The sequence below is a fragment of the Macaca nemestrina genome, chromosome 15 (genome assembly GCF_043159975.1).
Source record: "Macaca nemestrina isolate mMacNem1 chromosome 15, mMacNem.hap1, whole genome shotgun sequence".
NCBI lineage: Eukaryota > Metazoa > Chordata > Mammalia > Primates > Cercopithecidae > Macaca > Macaca nemestrina.
The window spans coordinates 85,919,404-85,936,653 of NC_092139.1; the positions used below are offsets into that span (position 1 = coordinate 85,919,404).

The following is a 17,250-nucleotide window of genomic DNA, read 5'->3' on the forward strand; positions in this document are numbered from 1 at the left end:
TCCTAACTTCTTTCACAGTCTTACTGAGCTCAGTAGGCAGCAACTCTGCCCTTAGACTGGAACTCATCCTTCTGTTCTCTCTTATCTCTTTTGTGTATGTGTGCGTGTGTGTATGAGATGGAGTCTTGCTCCGTCACCCAGGCTGGAGTGCAGTGATGTGACCTCGGCTCACTGCAGCCTCCGGCTCTGGGTTTCAAGCAATTCTCCTGCCTCAGCCTCCCGAGTTGCTGGGACTACAGGTACACACCACCACACCTGGCTAATTTTTGTATTTTCAGTAGAGACGGGTTTTTGCCATGTTGGCCAGGCTGGTCTCGAACTCCTGACCTCAAGTGATCTGCCTGCCTCAGCCTCTCAAAGTGCTGGGATTACAGGTGTGAGCCACCGTGCCTGGCCTGTTCTCTTTTATCTCATACCCCATATTTGACACTACCTTCCCAACATACCCATAACTCAGACTTTCTGGAGAGATGCAAATGTTCCTTATCTTTATCAGGGAACAGGTTACAAAGTACATTAATTTGTCAAAATTCAACACATTATACATTTAAGGTCTGGACATTTTATTATGTAAATTATACCTGAAAAGAATGTGTTTTTTATATATATACATAAAAATACATATAAAATATATAACATGTTATATACATTATATATAATATATATAAAACACACATATAAATATAAACACATATATACATGTAATGTATTACATACACATACACACACACACAGTCTCCTCCACCAGCTCCAACCATTTCTCTCCATCACAGCCATCACCATCCTGATCCAGACCATCTCTTGCTTGGATTACTACCAGTAGTTAGCGTTATAACTGGTCTCCTGGCTCCTCTCTCCCCCGGTCCCCCACAACGAATCTAGTCTCCATGTAGCAGTCAGAAAGATCTCTAAAACCCACGTCAGATCACAGTCATCCTCTACTCCCCTTGCAGGGAGAATCAAGGCCTTCTAGTAGCCTACTAGGCTCTCCCAGTCAGTCTGGTATTCTCTCTCTGGCCTCCTCTCTCACAGCTGTTGCCTTGCTCCAACCACAATGACATCCATGCTACTGCTCAAACCCTCCAGGTAAGTTCCAGCTTTTCTTTCTGCCTGGAATGGTCTTCCCTCAGATGGCACCTTCCTCATCTCCATCAGGCCTGCAGTGAATGCTGTGGTATCATGCCCAGGTCCCTACCCTCCAGGAACTAAAGCACATTCCCACAGCTATCTGTGGAGTGTTGGCAGCCCCAACAGCTCCCTGCATAGTCTTTCTCCAGGTCAGACCTGCCCTCAGTGGAAGAACTCCTTTGGCAAGGTCAGGTATCCTTCCCAAAACAGCCTATATCCAGGCTGTGGACACAGGAGTAAAGGGCCTGGGTCCCCCACCCCAATCCAGGACAACTCTAAAGGGCTTCCCCAGCGCCAGAACTCCCAGCAGGGCTGGCTGTGGCTTTCTCTGTGCTTACATCACAGCTTGCCTTCTCCCTCTGTCTGGTCCTGCTTCCCTCCCTCCTTCATTGGTGTGGATTCCAAGAGCCCTCTCCAATAATCCTGCATGCAAAAATCTCCAGCTCAGAATTTGACTCGTGCAACAAGGTCCTTGCTCAAATGCTACCTTTTCACTCAGGCTTTGCCAAAGCATCCCATTTAAACCTGTCTATCCCCGGCCTCTGCCTCATCATTCCTCATCTCTAAGTCTGCTGTTTCTCCAATTCACAGGATCTTGTTTGTGATTCCGCTGTGTCTTACCAGGAAGCTCCCCTCCCACATCTCTTTTCCACTTACACAGGAAACCCCCAGCAGATCCCATCTCAGTCTCACTGGCCAGGATGCATAACAGGCTGCTCCTCAAGAGCCTGGCATGTTGCTTGGTTCACTGCTGTTTTAAGAGCTGAAAACACACACACACACACACACGCGCGTGCACACACACACACACACACGCACACATGCACATACATTTTCAGTTCTTAAAACAGTAGTGAATTTATCAAGTGTCTTTTCTATGTGAGACCTTCTGTTAGAGAATGAAGCAGACCTGGAGTTCGCTCCAATGTAGGTCTATCCCTGGACCTGTCCCTTCTGTCTGGTCGTCACCACAACGGTTTTTGCCAGGGTAGCCTCCCAGGGAATTGGCCTACCCTAGGTTTTTTAATGCATCGAGGCAGATAATGCTTTGAGGTGCAACAAATGTTAATCTAAATGGGTTTTCTTTTTGCCAGGAGTGTTTTAAAACCATTTGCTATCTGTTTCATCCACTTCCTTTCCTAAAATGGAAAGCTCCAGAAGACAGAATCATGTAAATGAACTCCTTGGGTAAGGCTTGGGCAGAGTGTTTCCCCTCATCATTGGAATTGCCAGCAGATTCCACCAGAAAGAGCCAGCCAGGATGAACAAGAAGTTTATGTGCAGCACATCAACTCTACCAGCCAAGGACAACAGACACTGTTAGCTGCCCATCCATTAGTCACTTTCCATCACCAACTTCCAGCACTCAGCACTCCTTCAACATTTACTGAGTGACTACTATGGTGTGTACCAAGTACCATTCCTGGCCCTGGGAAAAGGGCGTGAGCAAAGACAAAGTCTGTTTTCCAGGAGCGTATGTTCCCCTGGGGAGGTATCTAATACAACTCCATTTTTATTCAGATATCCACTGTGTCCCTTATGTAAGCCAGTAGGCAACGATGACTGATGCAAGAGAGGGCACATGACCTAGTTGGACCAATCAGGCCAATGGGGAAGACCCAAAGTCCAAGGCTGGGGCACAGACCTCTCCCTTGGGCTTCTCACTGAAAACATTCTCGATACCCCACAACCAGAGAACTCTTGAAAACCAAATGCCAGAGAAGGCTCACCAGGCACACTTCAGGAGAAACCTACCAGGTTAGAAGCCCCAAGGCACTCAGAATGGCTACAGAAGCAGTCAGAGGACAAGCTCCAGGGACCAGACTCCTGGTCCCATGTTGTACCACATGGTTTCTGAAAGCTGTCCTTCTGAGGAGGAAATGGGCTTGAAGTTCTCCAGGACAGAGTGGCCAGTCTCAGCACAGAGGCCAGTGCTTAGCAAATTAGAAAGAGTAAGTCTGGGCTGGGGTTGGAGTCTAAGTGTGACTCTCAACACATCTCCATCACTTCTAGAGGAATCTTGGGGGTGGGGGGTCACCTCATCTCACTCAGCCTGTTTCCATCTGCAAACTGTACTGCTGCAAGTCATAGAGAATTTCAAGGGTAATTCTCTATCATATATAACAAGTCCTGAGATAGGTCAGCTTCAGGGTGCATTAATTTAGCAACTTAAAGAGACATGTCCCTCTGTCTTCCTCTCCTGTAATCAGTGTTGGCCCCATCCTCACGGTCAAAAGCTGGCTTTTACACACAGACCTAGTAAAGTCCAGCAGAAGAGACTGGTCTTTCAAGCATCTCCTCTTATCTAATTACCTAGGAGGTTCCAGCAGACGTCCCCTCCCAGTCTCAAGGGCCGAAATGGCATTACATAGCTGTTCCTCAACAAATCTTTAGTACTTACCCACACACCAGCTTAGGGCTATCAGCAGCTTGGCCTGCAGAAGGCAGACCAAAAAAATTGGGGTTCTGCTAACAAGGAACAAGGCAGGCAATCCTACAATATTTGCAACTCTCCTTTTGTGCTGTTTGACAATATGCACACTGTTCACAATCCCACTCACTTCCAGGTGTTGTTGCTGACTCTGGCAGGATGATAAAATGTACTTTGCATAAATTTTTGGTCCCCAGGGCCCATTCCATACCTCTGGTTCATGTGCTAGATACCTCTGCAGTCCCTAGGCAAACACCCCGGATGAACAGAACATGCTGGCAACCTCTGGGGAAAGGGAGGGGTCAAGCCAGACACAGAGCATCCTCTTCCTGGTCACCAGTAGGACCCAAGATCAGCACAGTGGCAGCAGGTCTCCTACTTGGCTTCAGTGGTCAAGGCCAGAACCTCCCCAGAAGTCCCTCCCAGCTGTGTAACTATGATTCTGCTCATGAAATGAAAATAGCTTTTCAACCACTTCTTAGAGTAAAACAAATGTTTAAGAAAATCCCATTTCCTAGCCTTCATCCATACTCTTTCTCCAGCGTATTAAAGAAAAAAATTCAGAGAGTGGCTGGGCGCGGTGGCTCATACCTGTAATACTAGTACTTCGGGAGGCCAAGGCAGGTGGATCACCTGAGGTCAGGAGTTCGAGACCTGCCAGACCAACATGGCAAAAATATGTATTAAAAATACAAAAATACTAAATACCAAATACTAAAAATACAAAAATTAGCCAGGCGTGGTGGCATGTGCCTGTAATCCCAGCTACTTGGGAGGCTGAGATAGGAGAAACACTCGAACCGGGAGGCGGAAGTTGCAGTGAGCCGAGATCATGCCACTGCACTCCAGCCTGGGTGACAGAGCTAGACTGTCTTAAAATAAATAAATAAAATAAATAAATAAGTAAACTCAGAGTGGCCCAAATCTACAGTCACCTGCCTATATGGCCAAGTCCCATTAATTCTACCTTTACCCTGTCTTTAGTGCCTCTCTATTTCTCACCTCCATCACCTGTGACCTCCCTGTCTCCCTGAGCATCTCACCAAGGCTGGAAACTCCTAACTCCTTCAGGGCCTTCCTAAGACACAGGTTGGGTGTTTTATCCAGCTTCCTCAGAAGCCTCAATGCTCTCCTCCCCTAACCCCAAGAAGGAAGTTCAAGCTGCTGGCAAGGCTCTGCCTCCCAGCCCCATTCTCCCTCTTGCCCTGTTTAGCCTCCCTCCTAACATGTTCTATGTCTTTTCCTAAATGCTTTCACCCTCTGGGCCTTTTCTCCTGATGGTCTCATGTGCTGTAGCACCTTCTCTGCCATCACAATTCTAGTCACGTCAGGGTTCAGTCCAAGGACACATCCACAAACCCGACTCTGCTGGAGAAGTGCCCTTCCTCCTTGGGCTATCATGCTTATTCCTCTAGCTCCTGTTTCCCCTGCCCTGCATTCTAGAATATGGTTTGTATGTCAATCTCTCATCTATCTTCCACACAGCTTTCCATTCAGAGAGAGCCTTATTTACCCCTGGACCCCCCAGAACTCTTACCTTCTAGGTTCAATGTTTGTTGCATAAATTAGTGAAAAATCCACAGCAAAATCTCACCCAGTTTTCTTCTGACTCTTCAGATGTACTCTGGTTATTTTCCTAAATCAGCCTACTGTCTTCAGGCAAAGGTCAGGAGAGAAATTGCTGAGAGAATCTGCATTTTCTGAGCTATCATATGGAGCAGGTGGGGCAAGAATTATTGACTTCATGAACAGATTAGGAAAAGAGATGGAAAAACTTTTCGTCACATATCTAGTAAGCAGCAGGGCACAGAGACTCCAGAGCAGGATATCTGATTCCAAAAACAGAAGACAAAATTCTTGTCCTCAAGAAACTTACAGTCTAGTCGTAACTATAAGACAAATACACCAAAAGGCAAATAACTTATTCAGAGCAGGGTTTCTCACCCTTAGCACTATTGATATTTGGGGCTAGACAGTTCTCCATGTGTGGGCTGTCCTGCATGCTATAGGATGTTTAACAGTAGATTTCTCCTCTACCCACTTGATGCCAGCAACACTTACCCTGCCCAACCCTGTTGTGACAACCACAAATGTCTCTAGACATTGCCTTGTAGAATCACTGATTTAGAGCAACTGCCAAGTTTATCTCTCAACCACTGCAATCATATAACCTCACCATTAGGATCCTTTCCCTGACAATTATCAGACATAGGTCTGCAGTGCCCTCCAGCAGCAGGCTGGATCTTACCCACCCACTCCTGACTTTATCATTATACGATTCTGCCTACATTTTCCCTTCAAGCTGAATTATTTAATTTTCATGCTGAGGTCTCAGTAGGACAGCTTCAAATCCTTTTCAGAATGACACAAGGTAGGGGTAAAAATAATCCAGTCGCAGGACAGGAGAAAACACACACCATAAGGTCATGTGATTACTGGGAAATTATCCTGTTCTTGAAAATTTCCCAAATCCCTTTTCATAACACTGCCATCAAAGTGTGAACCAGAGGTCAAAGGTGGACAAGAGTTCTTTCAGTCCTGGCCCTCTTGGTTAGAGTGGGCTTCACCAAAGAGCTGAGCATGAGAGCTGTCTGCCCAAGCATGAATTCCAGAAAAAACTCAGGAGCAAAGGCCCAGAGTTGGGAAGAGTCATGAATCTCAGTGAGATTTTCTAAACATACAAACTCCATATTTCTACAAGCTTTAAAACCAGAAACCTAGTTGTTTTCACTTTCTGACCTTAATCTAACTTAGAAATGAGGCTTATTTTGGTCAATTCTAAAATAAAATATATAGAGAATACTATATCCAAGAACACAAAGTAAAATGTGTATGTATGAACAACACCTGACACACATAACTCCTATATAAATGATAGCTATTATTATATATCTCAATTTAACAATCTTTTATATTTGGTCACAGGATAAAATGGAAGAGGTCAGTTTTATTTTACCAAGGCCCAGAAGTAGAGTTATAAGTCCAAAAATTTACAGCTAGTAAATGATGCAGTTTTGAACCCAGTCTGATTCTACATTCAAGGCTCATTTCACTGCAATGTGACAACTTCAAGATAAACTTATTGATAACCTTAGACAAGTGCTTCTCAACTGGGGGTGATTTTGGCTACCAATGGACATTGGCAATGACTGGAGATATTTTTGGTTGATACAACTAGGTGGTGGTTGTGAAGTGCTACTGGCACCTGGTGGGTAGAGGCCAAGGATACTAGAAACATTCCATAACACAGATGACAATCACACAATCTTATGGCCCAAAACGTTAACCTGCTGAAGTTGGGAAACCCTCCCTTAGAGGTTTCTCTATTATCAGCCAAGAAAATGAAGACCATAGCACACCTACACTTCAACAAATACTTCTTTCCCTGTCATAGCTGCCCTCTCTACTTTGAATGGATTCTCTGCCACACCAGAGAAAAATGTTGAGCTCTCTGCTACTTCCCCCTTCAGACTCTCGAAAAACAGAAAAACTATGTTCATGCTGGGTGCAGTGGCTCACGCCTGTAGTCCCAGCTACTCAGGATGCTGAGACAGGAAGATCCCTTGAGCCCAGGCATTTGAGTCTGGGCAACAGTGCAAGATCCCATTTCTATTAAAAAAAAAAAAAAGTTATTTTCATGCTTCATGAGATAGGAGACATGAATACAGTACGAGGAAGCCAGAAAGTGCAATGATGTGCTTTCCAAAAGCAAGCACAATTTTATTGGCCACTACCCACCCCTTAGGCTATTGGCTGAGCAGCCCCTGCTCCCAGCAGCCACCAATACTCCTATAGTCTTTAAAGGCCTGCTCAGCAGTGATTCAGACCAGCATCATTTCTTCCAGGGCAGTGGTAATTTACCTCTGACAGTCCTTCTGAACATTCCGTGAAATTTTAAAAGAAAGGAAATTTGACAAAGAACAAGTTTAAAAGAAATTAAATCCCATCCTGCCAGAGTCGTCATATCTTTTTTTTTCCTTTGAGATGGAGTCTCGCTCTGCCAGGCTGCAGTGCAGTGGCGCAATCTCAGCTTACTGCAATCTCTACCTCTCGGGTTCAAGCAATTCTTCTGCCTCAGCCTCCCGAGTAGCTGGGACTACAGGTGCGCGCCACCACACTCAGCTAATTTTCGTATTTTTAGTAGAGATGGGGTTTCACCATATTGGCCAGGGTGGTCTCAATCTCTTGACCTCTTGATCCGCCCACCTCAGCTTCCCAAAGTGCTGGGATTACAGGTGTGAGCCACCATGCCCAACCTCTTTTTATTATTACTTATTATCTCAGATTTCTAAAGCACTTTACAGTTTGGGGAGCGTTTTTGTATCTACGCTCCCAACTGAGTATCACGAGCATACTGTGAAGTGGTTAGAACAGATATTATCATGCTCTGTTCTAGGGCTGTAGAGAGGCCCTCAGCAACAAGGGCCACTGTTGTGCTTGCTCCGCCAGGCTGATGCACTTGGCTGCTGATCTGAGTGTAGTCTCTTATTCATTTGTACCTAGTTCATCACTTAAGCATGTTGACTTACTTATGTTTACACAGAATAAAACTTTTGGCCTACAAAGGAGCTTATCAAAAAGGAACAAGTTACCTGACAGTAGAGGAGAGGCTGGAGAAGGGTAGGCTATTCACACAAACTGATTTAGGTAAAGCATTTTAACATAAAAATTCCATCAGAGCTTCACACAGTAAACTAGTTCATAATAACATTTTTCCTTTCCTAATCACAAGCATCATAATTCATAATTACAACATTTGTCCAGTTCTCCAGGGAAAGATCTGCACAGTACACATCAGGAAACGCTCTTGGAGATCAAGAGGAGAAATGAAACTGAAACTCAAGACTTCTGCTTTCATGCACTGTAAACCTAACTTCATCTTGATAAATTATGAAAACCTCACCTTTCTGACCTGTTTCAGCCAATATTTATCACATACCCATCATGTGGAAGAGGTTGCTCAATGCAGCAGGGCATACAGAAGGGATTGAGGCAGTCCCTACCCTGGGGGCATATGGAAAGTACCCCCCAACACCTTCCATGCAAGGCAAAACACACAGACAGTGATACAGCACATCTACCGGGGTAACTCAGGATGAACCGTTTCAAAAGAAACACGTGACCTCACCTAGTCCCTGAAAAATGGGAAAGACATCACATAAGATGGAAAGGGAGAGAGGTAGCAGGAGAACACAGACATTATCAGTTCAGTTTAGTTGTGGTAGTAGAGAGCATTCTGGGACCAAATTCAAAACGAAAAAGCCACATGTTAAAGTATCTATTCTTCTCGCTCTTAAAGAAAACGGTAGCACCCTCTAGTCGCATTGCAAAGTAGAAATGAGGAACAAGACAGCATCAGGGTGACCTGATCAGGGTGACTCTTGCCTGTCAAGAGTCAGAGACAGGCCAGAATCAGGCCCTGGGCTGCAGGAGTCTCCCTGGGTTGATTTCTGTGCTACAGTGCTGTCAGCAGAGTGGGGTGGGGGAGGGGGTGCGCTTTTTTTCATCTCCCTGGGTAGCAAACACCAACTCTTGCAGCAATTCTGCCAACAAGGCAGAACTATGACGAAACTGATTACCACTAGCCTCTCTGTATCAGGGTCAAGATACGGGGCGGATGAGTCTGTTCCCCAAGGGTGTGCTTAGAGGCCACCGCCACAGAGCTAAGGAAGCCCCTCTCCTAGAACACACCTGTGCCCAACCCTAGTTCACCCTGACGTCCCAGCTCAGCATTAATCGTGGATCCTTCGGCGGGGACCCTGGGCCCCCAAGCCCTCCTATTCAGGGACCACAATTCCCCAACTGGGGGCACTGTCACCAGATCCAGAGGGGCAGTAACAGTCCCTCTTGCAGATTTCAGATCTTCACCCTGCCATTGAAAGGCCACAAGGGGGATTTCGTCCCGGTTTCACCTTCAGGACTGTCTGAGTACTTCCCGGGCGATGCAGACCAGTGGAAGGCACTGGCCGGCACCAAGGCCCGCTCCTGGGAGCCAGGCCGGGGCCCCTCCAGGGACCACAGGTGGGCAGCGGAAGACTCAGAGCAAGGGCCAGGGGCGAAGATGGCCTTCGCTGCGGTCAACCCGGAGCACGTGCTGGGGCTCACCGGCCTCCCCGCGCTGAGGGCAAAGTCCGCTCCCGCCGGCTTCTTGGCTTGGGCACCGGGTACCGGGCGTCAGGGGCGAGGCAGGCAGGACTTGCGCGCGCCCCGACTCGACAACAGACCCCGACCCGACTGCGGGCTCGGCCTCCCGGGACCCCTGCGCGCACTCACCATTGTGGTTGACCCAGGTCGGCTTCAGGAGCTTCATTGTTCGGCCGCCGCCGCCGCCGGGCTGAGGCGAGAGCCGGATCCCTCAGCGCGCCCGGGCCATGGAGCCACCGCCGCCGCTTCCTCCCGCGCCGCCCGCCCTCCGGCCGCCGCCCGCCCCGCGCCCTCAGGGCCGCCGCGCCATCGCCGGCCCGCGCCCCCCTCCGCCGCCACAGCCGCCCCCCGCGCTCGGCCGCCGCCGCCGCCACCACAGCCGCATCCCCTGCGCCGCTCCTCCTCAGGCGGCTCCCGGGCAACGCCGGAAGTCACGGCGCGCACCTGCCAAATCGCCCCGGCGGGAAACCGCTCCCCACGCGGACTGGGCCGCCCCGGCTCCTCGGCTGGCAGGGGCTTCGGGTCGGGCCCGGGCGCGGGCGCCCCAGAAGGGGCGGTTCGCCTGGACGGCGGACAGCGAGCGGGGCCTGGAGTTGCAACCCGGGCCGGTCGCAGAGGCAGGCGGGGCCCAGGTGGCGTGGACCGCCCGTCACCAGCTCTGCCTCGCCAGTCTGAGTCCGACTTATTAACTAGCTTCCGTCATTCATCAACACGCGCTATTGGGCATCTTGCGAGCGCCAGCCTCCGCGCCGGCGCCGGAATGTGACCCTGGCTTCGGACTCGAACGAATGAGGGGAACGAGCCAACCCTGGTCGGGGAGGCTGGGGCGGACGTGTTTATTGGAAGATTGGGGCCGTTTGCCTAGACGTGAACATTTGGACTCGGAGGAGCAGAGGGACGCCCCTCGGCCGCTCCGGTTGCACTGCAGGGTCGAGACCCGCGCGAGGGCGCAGACCGACCAACCGGCTAGGGCCTGGCTGGCGGGACAGGGCCCGCTGCAGAGGCGCACTCGCAGCCCAGGGCGGGGACGGAAGGGAGGACCCTCAGCCGCGTGAAACGCTAGGCGCTCTTGTGTGCGCAGCGGACGCCCGAGGCGGGGCTGCGTCGGGGGCGGGGACAAGCGCGTCCCAGCCCCTGCTGCCGGAACGCCTGAGCGCTGGGCGGCTGGTCTGCCGGACCTCAGCAGGGGGCACCGCGGGTCGGACTGCGGAGGGGCGCACGCCCGGAAGCGGCGAGGGTAGCCATGACGGCCTACGTGCTGCGAGGTGTCTCGCTAACCCTGCGCCCGACGAGCGGGTGAGTGTGGACGTCGACCGGGTAGCGGAGTGCCCAGGGCGCCTGCGGGGTCTTTGCGCCTGTCCGCCGGGACTCGCCTGTGCTCCCTGCTCGCTTCCCAGTCCACGAATATCTCAGGGATGAGCCATATCTGATCATGACTCTTATGCATGAAAATCTGAGCACCCTGGCGAGCAGGGGTCCTGCCCAAGTCCTCTGTGGTGTGAACGAAAGATTTTGAAAAATCTCTCACGTTGACCTTGCTGTCACATCAAGTAGTTACAAGTGCCCCGGGTTCGGGAGCATTGTAATTTTTTATTTTCCTGTGAAGTGGGAGAGAATGAGATATTTGAGACAAGAGTTTCTCACTGTCGCCTAGGCTGGAGTGCAGTGGCGCGATTTCGGCTCACTGCAACCTCTGCCTCCCAGGTTCAAGCAGTTCTGCCCCGGCCTCCCGAGTAGCTGGGATTACAGGCGCCCGCCACCACGCCCGGCTGATTTTTGTATTTTTGGTAGAGACGGGGTTTCACCATGTTGGCCAGGCTGGTCTTGAACTCCTGACCTCGCCATCCACCCGCCTCGGCCTCCCAAAGTGCCGGGATTACAGACGTTTGCCACCGCGCCTGGTCTCGAGAATCAGTATTTATACATACTCTTGTGTCTTTCAGGCTTCTGGGAACTTGGCAGAGGCAGATTAGAAATACTCACCAGCGAGCATCATTGTTGTCTTTCTGGGAACTCATTCCCATGAGGTAAAACTCAACCGCAGTCCTGACTTCTGGGGGTATAGGTGTCATTCGATGTGTAGAGAACAAAGCTAGACTGCTGGATGTGTGGTTTGCAAAATTAACAGCCTACAAAGTTTCTCAGTTCTGTCTTTCCAATATTTTCCATACCATAGGTTGCTGTTTGTAATTTTTAAAATTTAAGCAGTTTAAATAAGTATTCTCCTGGAAGGGATTCTTGTGTGTTTTAAAGGACACAGCTTAAGTTTCTCTTTCTCCATGAGCCTTCCTCTTCCCTGCCCATTCTGAGGCCCTGGAGAGTGTGGGGAAGATGCAAGTATTAAAGGTATTTCCATCTGGCACTCTTGACTCTTTCTAGTCAATCTTGATTCAGTCAATCTTGATGGTAAAGGATTTGATTCTTCCTTTTTTTTTTTTTTTTTTGAGATGGAGTCTCACTGTGTCACCCAGGCTAGAGTGCAGTGGTGTGACCTTGGATCACTGTAACCTCCGCCTCCTGGGTTCATGCCATTCTCCTGCCTCAGCCTCCCAACTAGCTGGGATTACAGGTGCCAATCACCACGCCCGGCTAATTTTTGTATTTCTAGTAGAGATGGGGTTTTACCATGTTGGTCAGGCTGGTCTCGAACTCCTGACCTCAGGTGATCCACCCACCTCAGCCTCCCAAAGTGCTGGGATTACAGGCCAGCCCACACCTGGCCCACAAATCAATTTTAATAGTAATGAGCTCCTAATCCAACAGTTTGGTATTTTCACTTTTGAATGTAATCCCAAGGCACACCTGAATCCCAGCAGTAAAGAGGAACACTTCCCCTGATTTTATACTCTGATGCCCCTTGTTGCTTTTGTACTTTTTTTTTTGAGACAGAGTCTCGCTCTGTTACCCAAGCTGGAGTGCAGTGGCACAATCTTGTCCCACTGCAACCTCTGCCTCCCAGGCTCAAGTGATTCTCCTGCCTCAGCTTCCTGAGAAGCTAGGATTATAGGTGCGCACCACCACACCTGGCTCATTTTTGTATTTTTAGTAGGGACAGGGTTTCGCCATGTTGGCTAGGCTGGTCTCGAACTCCTGACATTGGGCAGTCTGCCCACCTTTGCCTCCCAAAGTGCTGGGATTACAGGCGTGAGCCACTACGCCCAGCTGCTTTTGTACTGTTTCTTGTAATTGATGGCACCCACACAGTTCTCACAAGTACTCTGGGGTGGAGTACCTCCTCACCACACTGAGCTCACGAGTCAGTTATGCACAGCTTCTTCCCCCAGTGGAGAGGTCAATTTGGGGTACTTACCATTTTGTCTCTCCGTAGGTTCATGAGACTGAAGAGGAAAATGTTTAATATTTGCTTTATCTATTAGATCAGAACCTCTTCGAAAGAAGAAGAAGGTAGATCCTAAAAAAGACCAAGCAGCAAAGGAGCGCTTGAAAAGAAGGATCCGAAAACTGGAAAAGGCTAGTCAAGAGCTAATTCCTATTGAAGATTTTATTACCCCTCTAAAGTTCTTGGATAAAGCAAGGTAAGGATCCTTCTCTAGGGATGAAGTCCTCAGCACAAAGGAGTTCTATCAACTTCAGGTAGTGGTGTCTGTAGTTCACACCTGTGATAGTAATTGGTCAGTAGGCTTGAGCTGACTTGGCCCTAATGAGTCCTTGCTTCTTTTGGGAGCAGGAGAAAGCATCCTTGGGTGGTACTCTCGAATGGCTCTGGGTGGGAAAGAACTTAAGATATCTAATAATCCAGATGCTTAAGCACTGCTCTGGAGTTCATGTTTTTGCTGTCATGCATGAGGAGTCTTGGCTGTTTCTGATCCTTTGGGCCTGGAGTCTGAAGCCCTCGCCTCATCCTAACAGTAGAAAACACTTGGTCTCTTGTTTTATCATGCAGATACCTTTAGTTGGTATTTGCTGGGATTCTACTGTGTGCAGGGTTAACAGTTCCTGCTGCCATTTTGTAAGCAGTGTGCACCATCTATAAAGGGGCGGGTGTTAAAGTCACCTCTCATCCAAGGGAGTATTTGCCTGGGCAGAGGAAGTCCTACCAGTCTCCTCAGACCATCTGTTCTTCTGACAGAAAGCAAATGACCTTGGTTCCCAGCATCAGTTGCAGCTGCAGCCACATTCAATATTCCATTTCTTAATTTGTCCCAAACTTGTTTTATCTCCTAAGTCCTGTCTGTGTCTGGCAATGGGAATACTTGCGTCAGTTGCAGTCACAGACTTCCATGCCAGTGAGGTTGGTAACCCTTAGCTTCTTTGCAGACAGCGGCCTCAGGTGGAGCTCACCTTTGAGGAGACTGAGAGGAGAGCTCTGCTTCTGAAGAAGTGGTCCTTGTACAAGCAGCAAGAGCATAAGATGGAGAGGGACACCATCAGGGCCATGCTAGAAGCCCAGCAGAAAGCTCTTGAGGAACTGCGACTCGAGTCCCCGAAGCTCCATGCTGAGGCCATCAAGCGGGATCCCAACCTGTTCCCCTTTGAGAGGGAAGGGCCATGTTACACACCACCGATCCCTAACTACCAGCCCCCTGAAGGCAAGTACAGTGACGTCACCAAGGTGTACACACAAGTGGAGTTTAAGAAATAGACTTGCAGGCTGCTATCCTTAATGTGCTGCCCCTGAGAGTAGGAATGACCAGGGTTCAAGTCTGCTTTTCGCAGAATCAGGCATGCTGTTAATAAATACTGGTTGAATCAAAATGCTCCTTTGTCTTGTGTTAGAATTTTTTTTTTAATTTTTAATTTTTTTTTTTTGAGACAATCTCACTCTGTTGCCCAGACTGAAGTGCAGTGACACAATCTCGGCTCACTACAAACTCTGTCTCTCTGGTTCAAGCGATTCTACTGCATCAGCCTCCCGAATATCTGAGATTACAAGCGTGCGCCACCACGGGTGGCTAATTTTTGTATTTTTAGGAGACAGAATTTTGCCATGTTGGCCAGGCTGGTCTCGAACTCCTGACCTCAAGTGATCTGCCTCCCTTGGCCTCCCAAAGCCCTGGGATTATAGGTGTCAGCCACCACACCCAGCCAGAATTAAAATTAATTCACCAGGCTGGGCTCAGTGACTCACGCCTGTAATCCCAGCACTTTGGGAGGCCAAGGCGGGTGGATCACAACACGAGGTCAGGAGATTGAGACCATCCTGACTAACAGAGTGAAACCCCATCTCTACTGAAAATACAAAAAAATTAGCCGGGCATGGTGGCACGCGCCTGTAGTCCCGGCTACTCGGGAGGCTGAGGCAGGAGAATGGTGTGAACCTGGGAGGTGGAGCTTGCAGTGAGCCGAGATCATGCAACTGCACCCCAGCCTGGGGGACAGAGTGAGACTCCGTCTCAAAAAAAAAAAAAAAAAAAGTTAATTCACCTGAGATGGATGGGGGTGACAGAGGCTGCCCTTCACCAGGTAATGGGAAGAAGATGACAGACCTCAACCGCTGCCCTCAAATGGGGAAAAAAAAAATGTAAAAAATCCCGAGGGTATAGTGAAAATACCACCAACAGGAGTCAAAGTAACAGAGGAGTGGTGGGAAAGGAAGTTGCCAGCTGGAAAGGTGAGCAGAGAAGCAGGGCCTTCCTGATGGGAAAGAAACACACCTTTGTGTGTTCAGCTGGGGTTAGGGGGAGGTAGAAGAGTGTGGAGCAGGCCAGGGACATACTAGTCAATAAAGATGCCGTGGTCCTCGAGGATGTGAGGCCTGGCAGGGGCAGCGGACTCTATCTCAAGTGCGTAGTCTAGAATGGTGAATGTATTAGTCTGCTCAGGCTGCCATTACAAAGTACCATAGACTGGGTGGCTTAAACAACAGAAATTTATTTTCTCACAATTCTGGGGGCTAGAACTCCTAAGATCAAGGTACCAGCAGGCTTGTTTTCTGAGCCTTTCTCCTTAGCTTGCAGATGGCCACCTTTTCCCTCACATGGTTGTCCCACAGTCTGTGTCCTAATTTTTTATAGACACTAGTTATACTGGAATAGGGCCCACCTAATGACCTCATTATAACTTAATTATCTCCTTAACAATGCTACGTCCAAATACCTCCAAATACAGTCACATTCTGAGGTATGGGGTTGGGGGGAGTGGGAGGGTCGTATGGGTAGGACTTCAACATAGGAACTGTAGGGGACACAATTCAGCCTGTCACAGTACAGGCCCAGTGTATGAATAGAGCCATTTTCCCCAGTGGCTTGGATCACAACCTCAGAAAGGATTTTTTTTTTAACCACCTTACTGCAGGTAAACCAGGGAAACATTTCATTGGAATAAGAAGTTAGGTTGTCTTCCTGCGTGTGGTTCACTTTTTTCCCTTTTTTAAAAATTGTGGTGGCCAGGCACCGTGGCTCATGCCTATAATCCTAGCACTTTGGGAGGCCTAGGCGGGTGGATCATCTGACGTCAGGAGTTCGAGCCCAGCCTGATCAACATGGTGAAACCCCATCTCTACTAAAAATACAAAATTAGCCAGGTGTGGTGGCACATGCCTGTAATCCTAGCTACTCGGGAGGCTGAGGAAGGAGAATCGCTTGAATCCGGGAGGTGGAGGTTGTAGTAGCCGAGATCGCACCACTGCACTCCAGCCTGGGCAAGAAAAGCGAAACTCCCATTCAAAAAAAAAAAAAAAAATTGTGGTAAGACACACATAAACTTTACTACCTTCATCATTTCTAACTGTATGGCTCAGTGGTATTGAGGACATTCATACCATCGGACAACATCACCACCATCCGTCCATCTCCAGAACTCTTCATTGCAAAACTGAACTCTACCCATTAAACTGTAATTCCCTGTTCCCCTCCTCCCCCAACCCCTGGCAACCACCATTCTACCTTTTCTGTGATTTTTTTTTTTTTTTTTTTTTTTGAGACGGAGTCTCGCTCTGTCGCCCAGGCTGGAGTGCAGTGGCCAGATCTCGGCTCACTGCAAGCTCCGCCTCCCGGGTTCACGCCATTCTCCTGCCTCAGCCTCCCGAGTAGCTGGGACTACAGGCACCCGCCACCTCGCCCACCTCGCCGGGCTAGTTTTTTGTATTTTTTAGTAGAGACGGGGTTTCACCATGTTAGCCAGGATGGTGTCGATCTCCTGACCTCGTGATCTGCCCGTCTCGGCCTCCCAAAGTGCTGGGATTACAGGCTTGAGCCACTGCGCCCGGCCCTTTTTCTGTGATTTTAACTATTCTTAAGTACCTCACAGAATTGGAATCATAGTGTTTGTCTTTTTGTAACTGGCTGATTTCACTGAGCATAATCCTCAAGGTTCATCCATGTTATAGCATGTATCAAATGTTTTTTTCATGGCTGAATTAATGTTCCATTATATGTATGCCACATTTTCCTTATCCATCTTTTGATGGACGCTTGGGTTACCGTCATGTTTTACTATTGTGAATAATGCTGCTATGAACACGGGAGTACAAATATCTCTTCAAGATTGTGCTTGTTTTTAGATGTACACCCAGAAGTGGAACTGCTGGATCATATGAGGACTCAATTTTTAATTTTTTTAGGAAGTACCATACTGCTTTCCATGGC

The 17,250-nt window shown here is 48.8% G+C and overlaps 2 protein-coding genes across 4 annotated transcripts in view; one reads left to right on the forward strand and one right to left on the reverse strand.

The window, feature by feature from the left end:
- Positions 1–10,127, reverse strand: part of LOC105480733 (histone cell cycle regulator) — a 103,451-nt gene extending 93,324 nt beyond the window's left edge. Inside the window, exon 1 of one of the 3 annotated variants that reach the window (XM_011739869.3) lies at positions 5,097–6,248. In XM_011739869.3, coding sequence (XP_011738171.1) covers positions 5,097–5,121 — 25 coding nt within the window. In that variant the 5' untranslated portion in view covers positions 5,122–6,248. Of the gene's footprint in view, positions 1–5,096; positions 6,249–9,832 lie in introns of those variants that run through there. The other 2 variants (XM_011739870.2, XM_011739868.3) reach the window with 2 other exon arrangements.
- Positions 10,128–10,231: 104 nt separating this feature from the next.
- LOC105480732 (mitochondrial ribosomal protein L40) lies at positions 10,232–14,419 on the forward strand. The gene is made up of 4 exons (XM_011739866.3): positions 10,232–10,999; positions 11,647–11,730; positions 13,081–13,239; positions 13,982–14,419. The coding sequence occupies exons 1-4, from the start codon at positions 10,947–10,949 to the stop codon at positions 14,304–14,306; spliced, it is 621 nt and encodes a 206-aa protein (XP_011738168.2). The 5' UTR covers positions 10,232–10,946; the 3' UTR covers positions 14,307–14,419.
- The last annotated feature ends 2,831 nt before the right edge of the window (positions 14,420–17,250 follow it).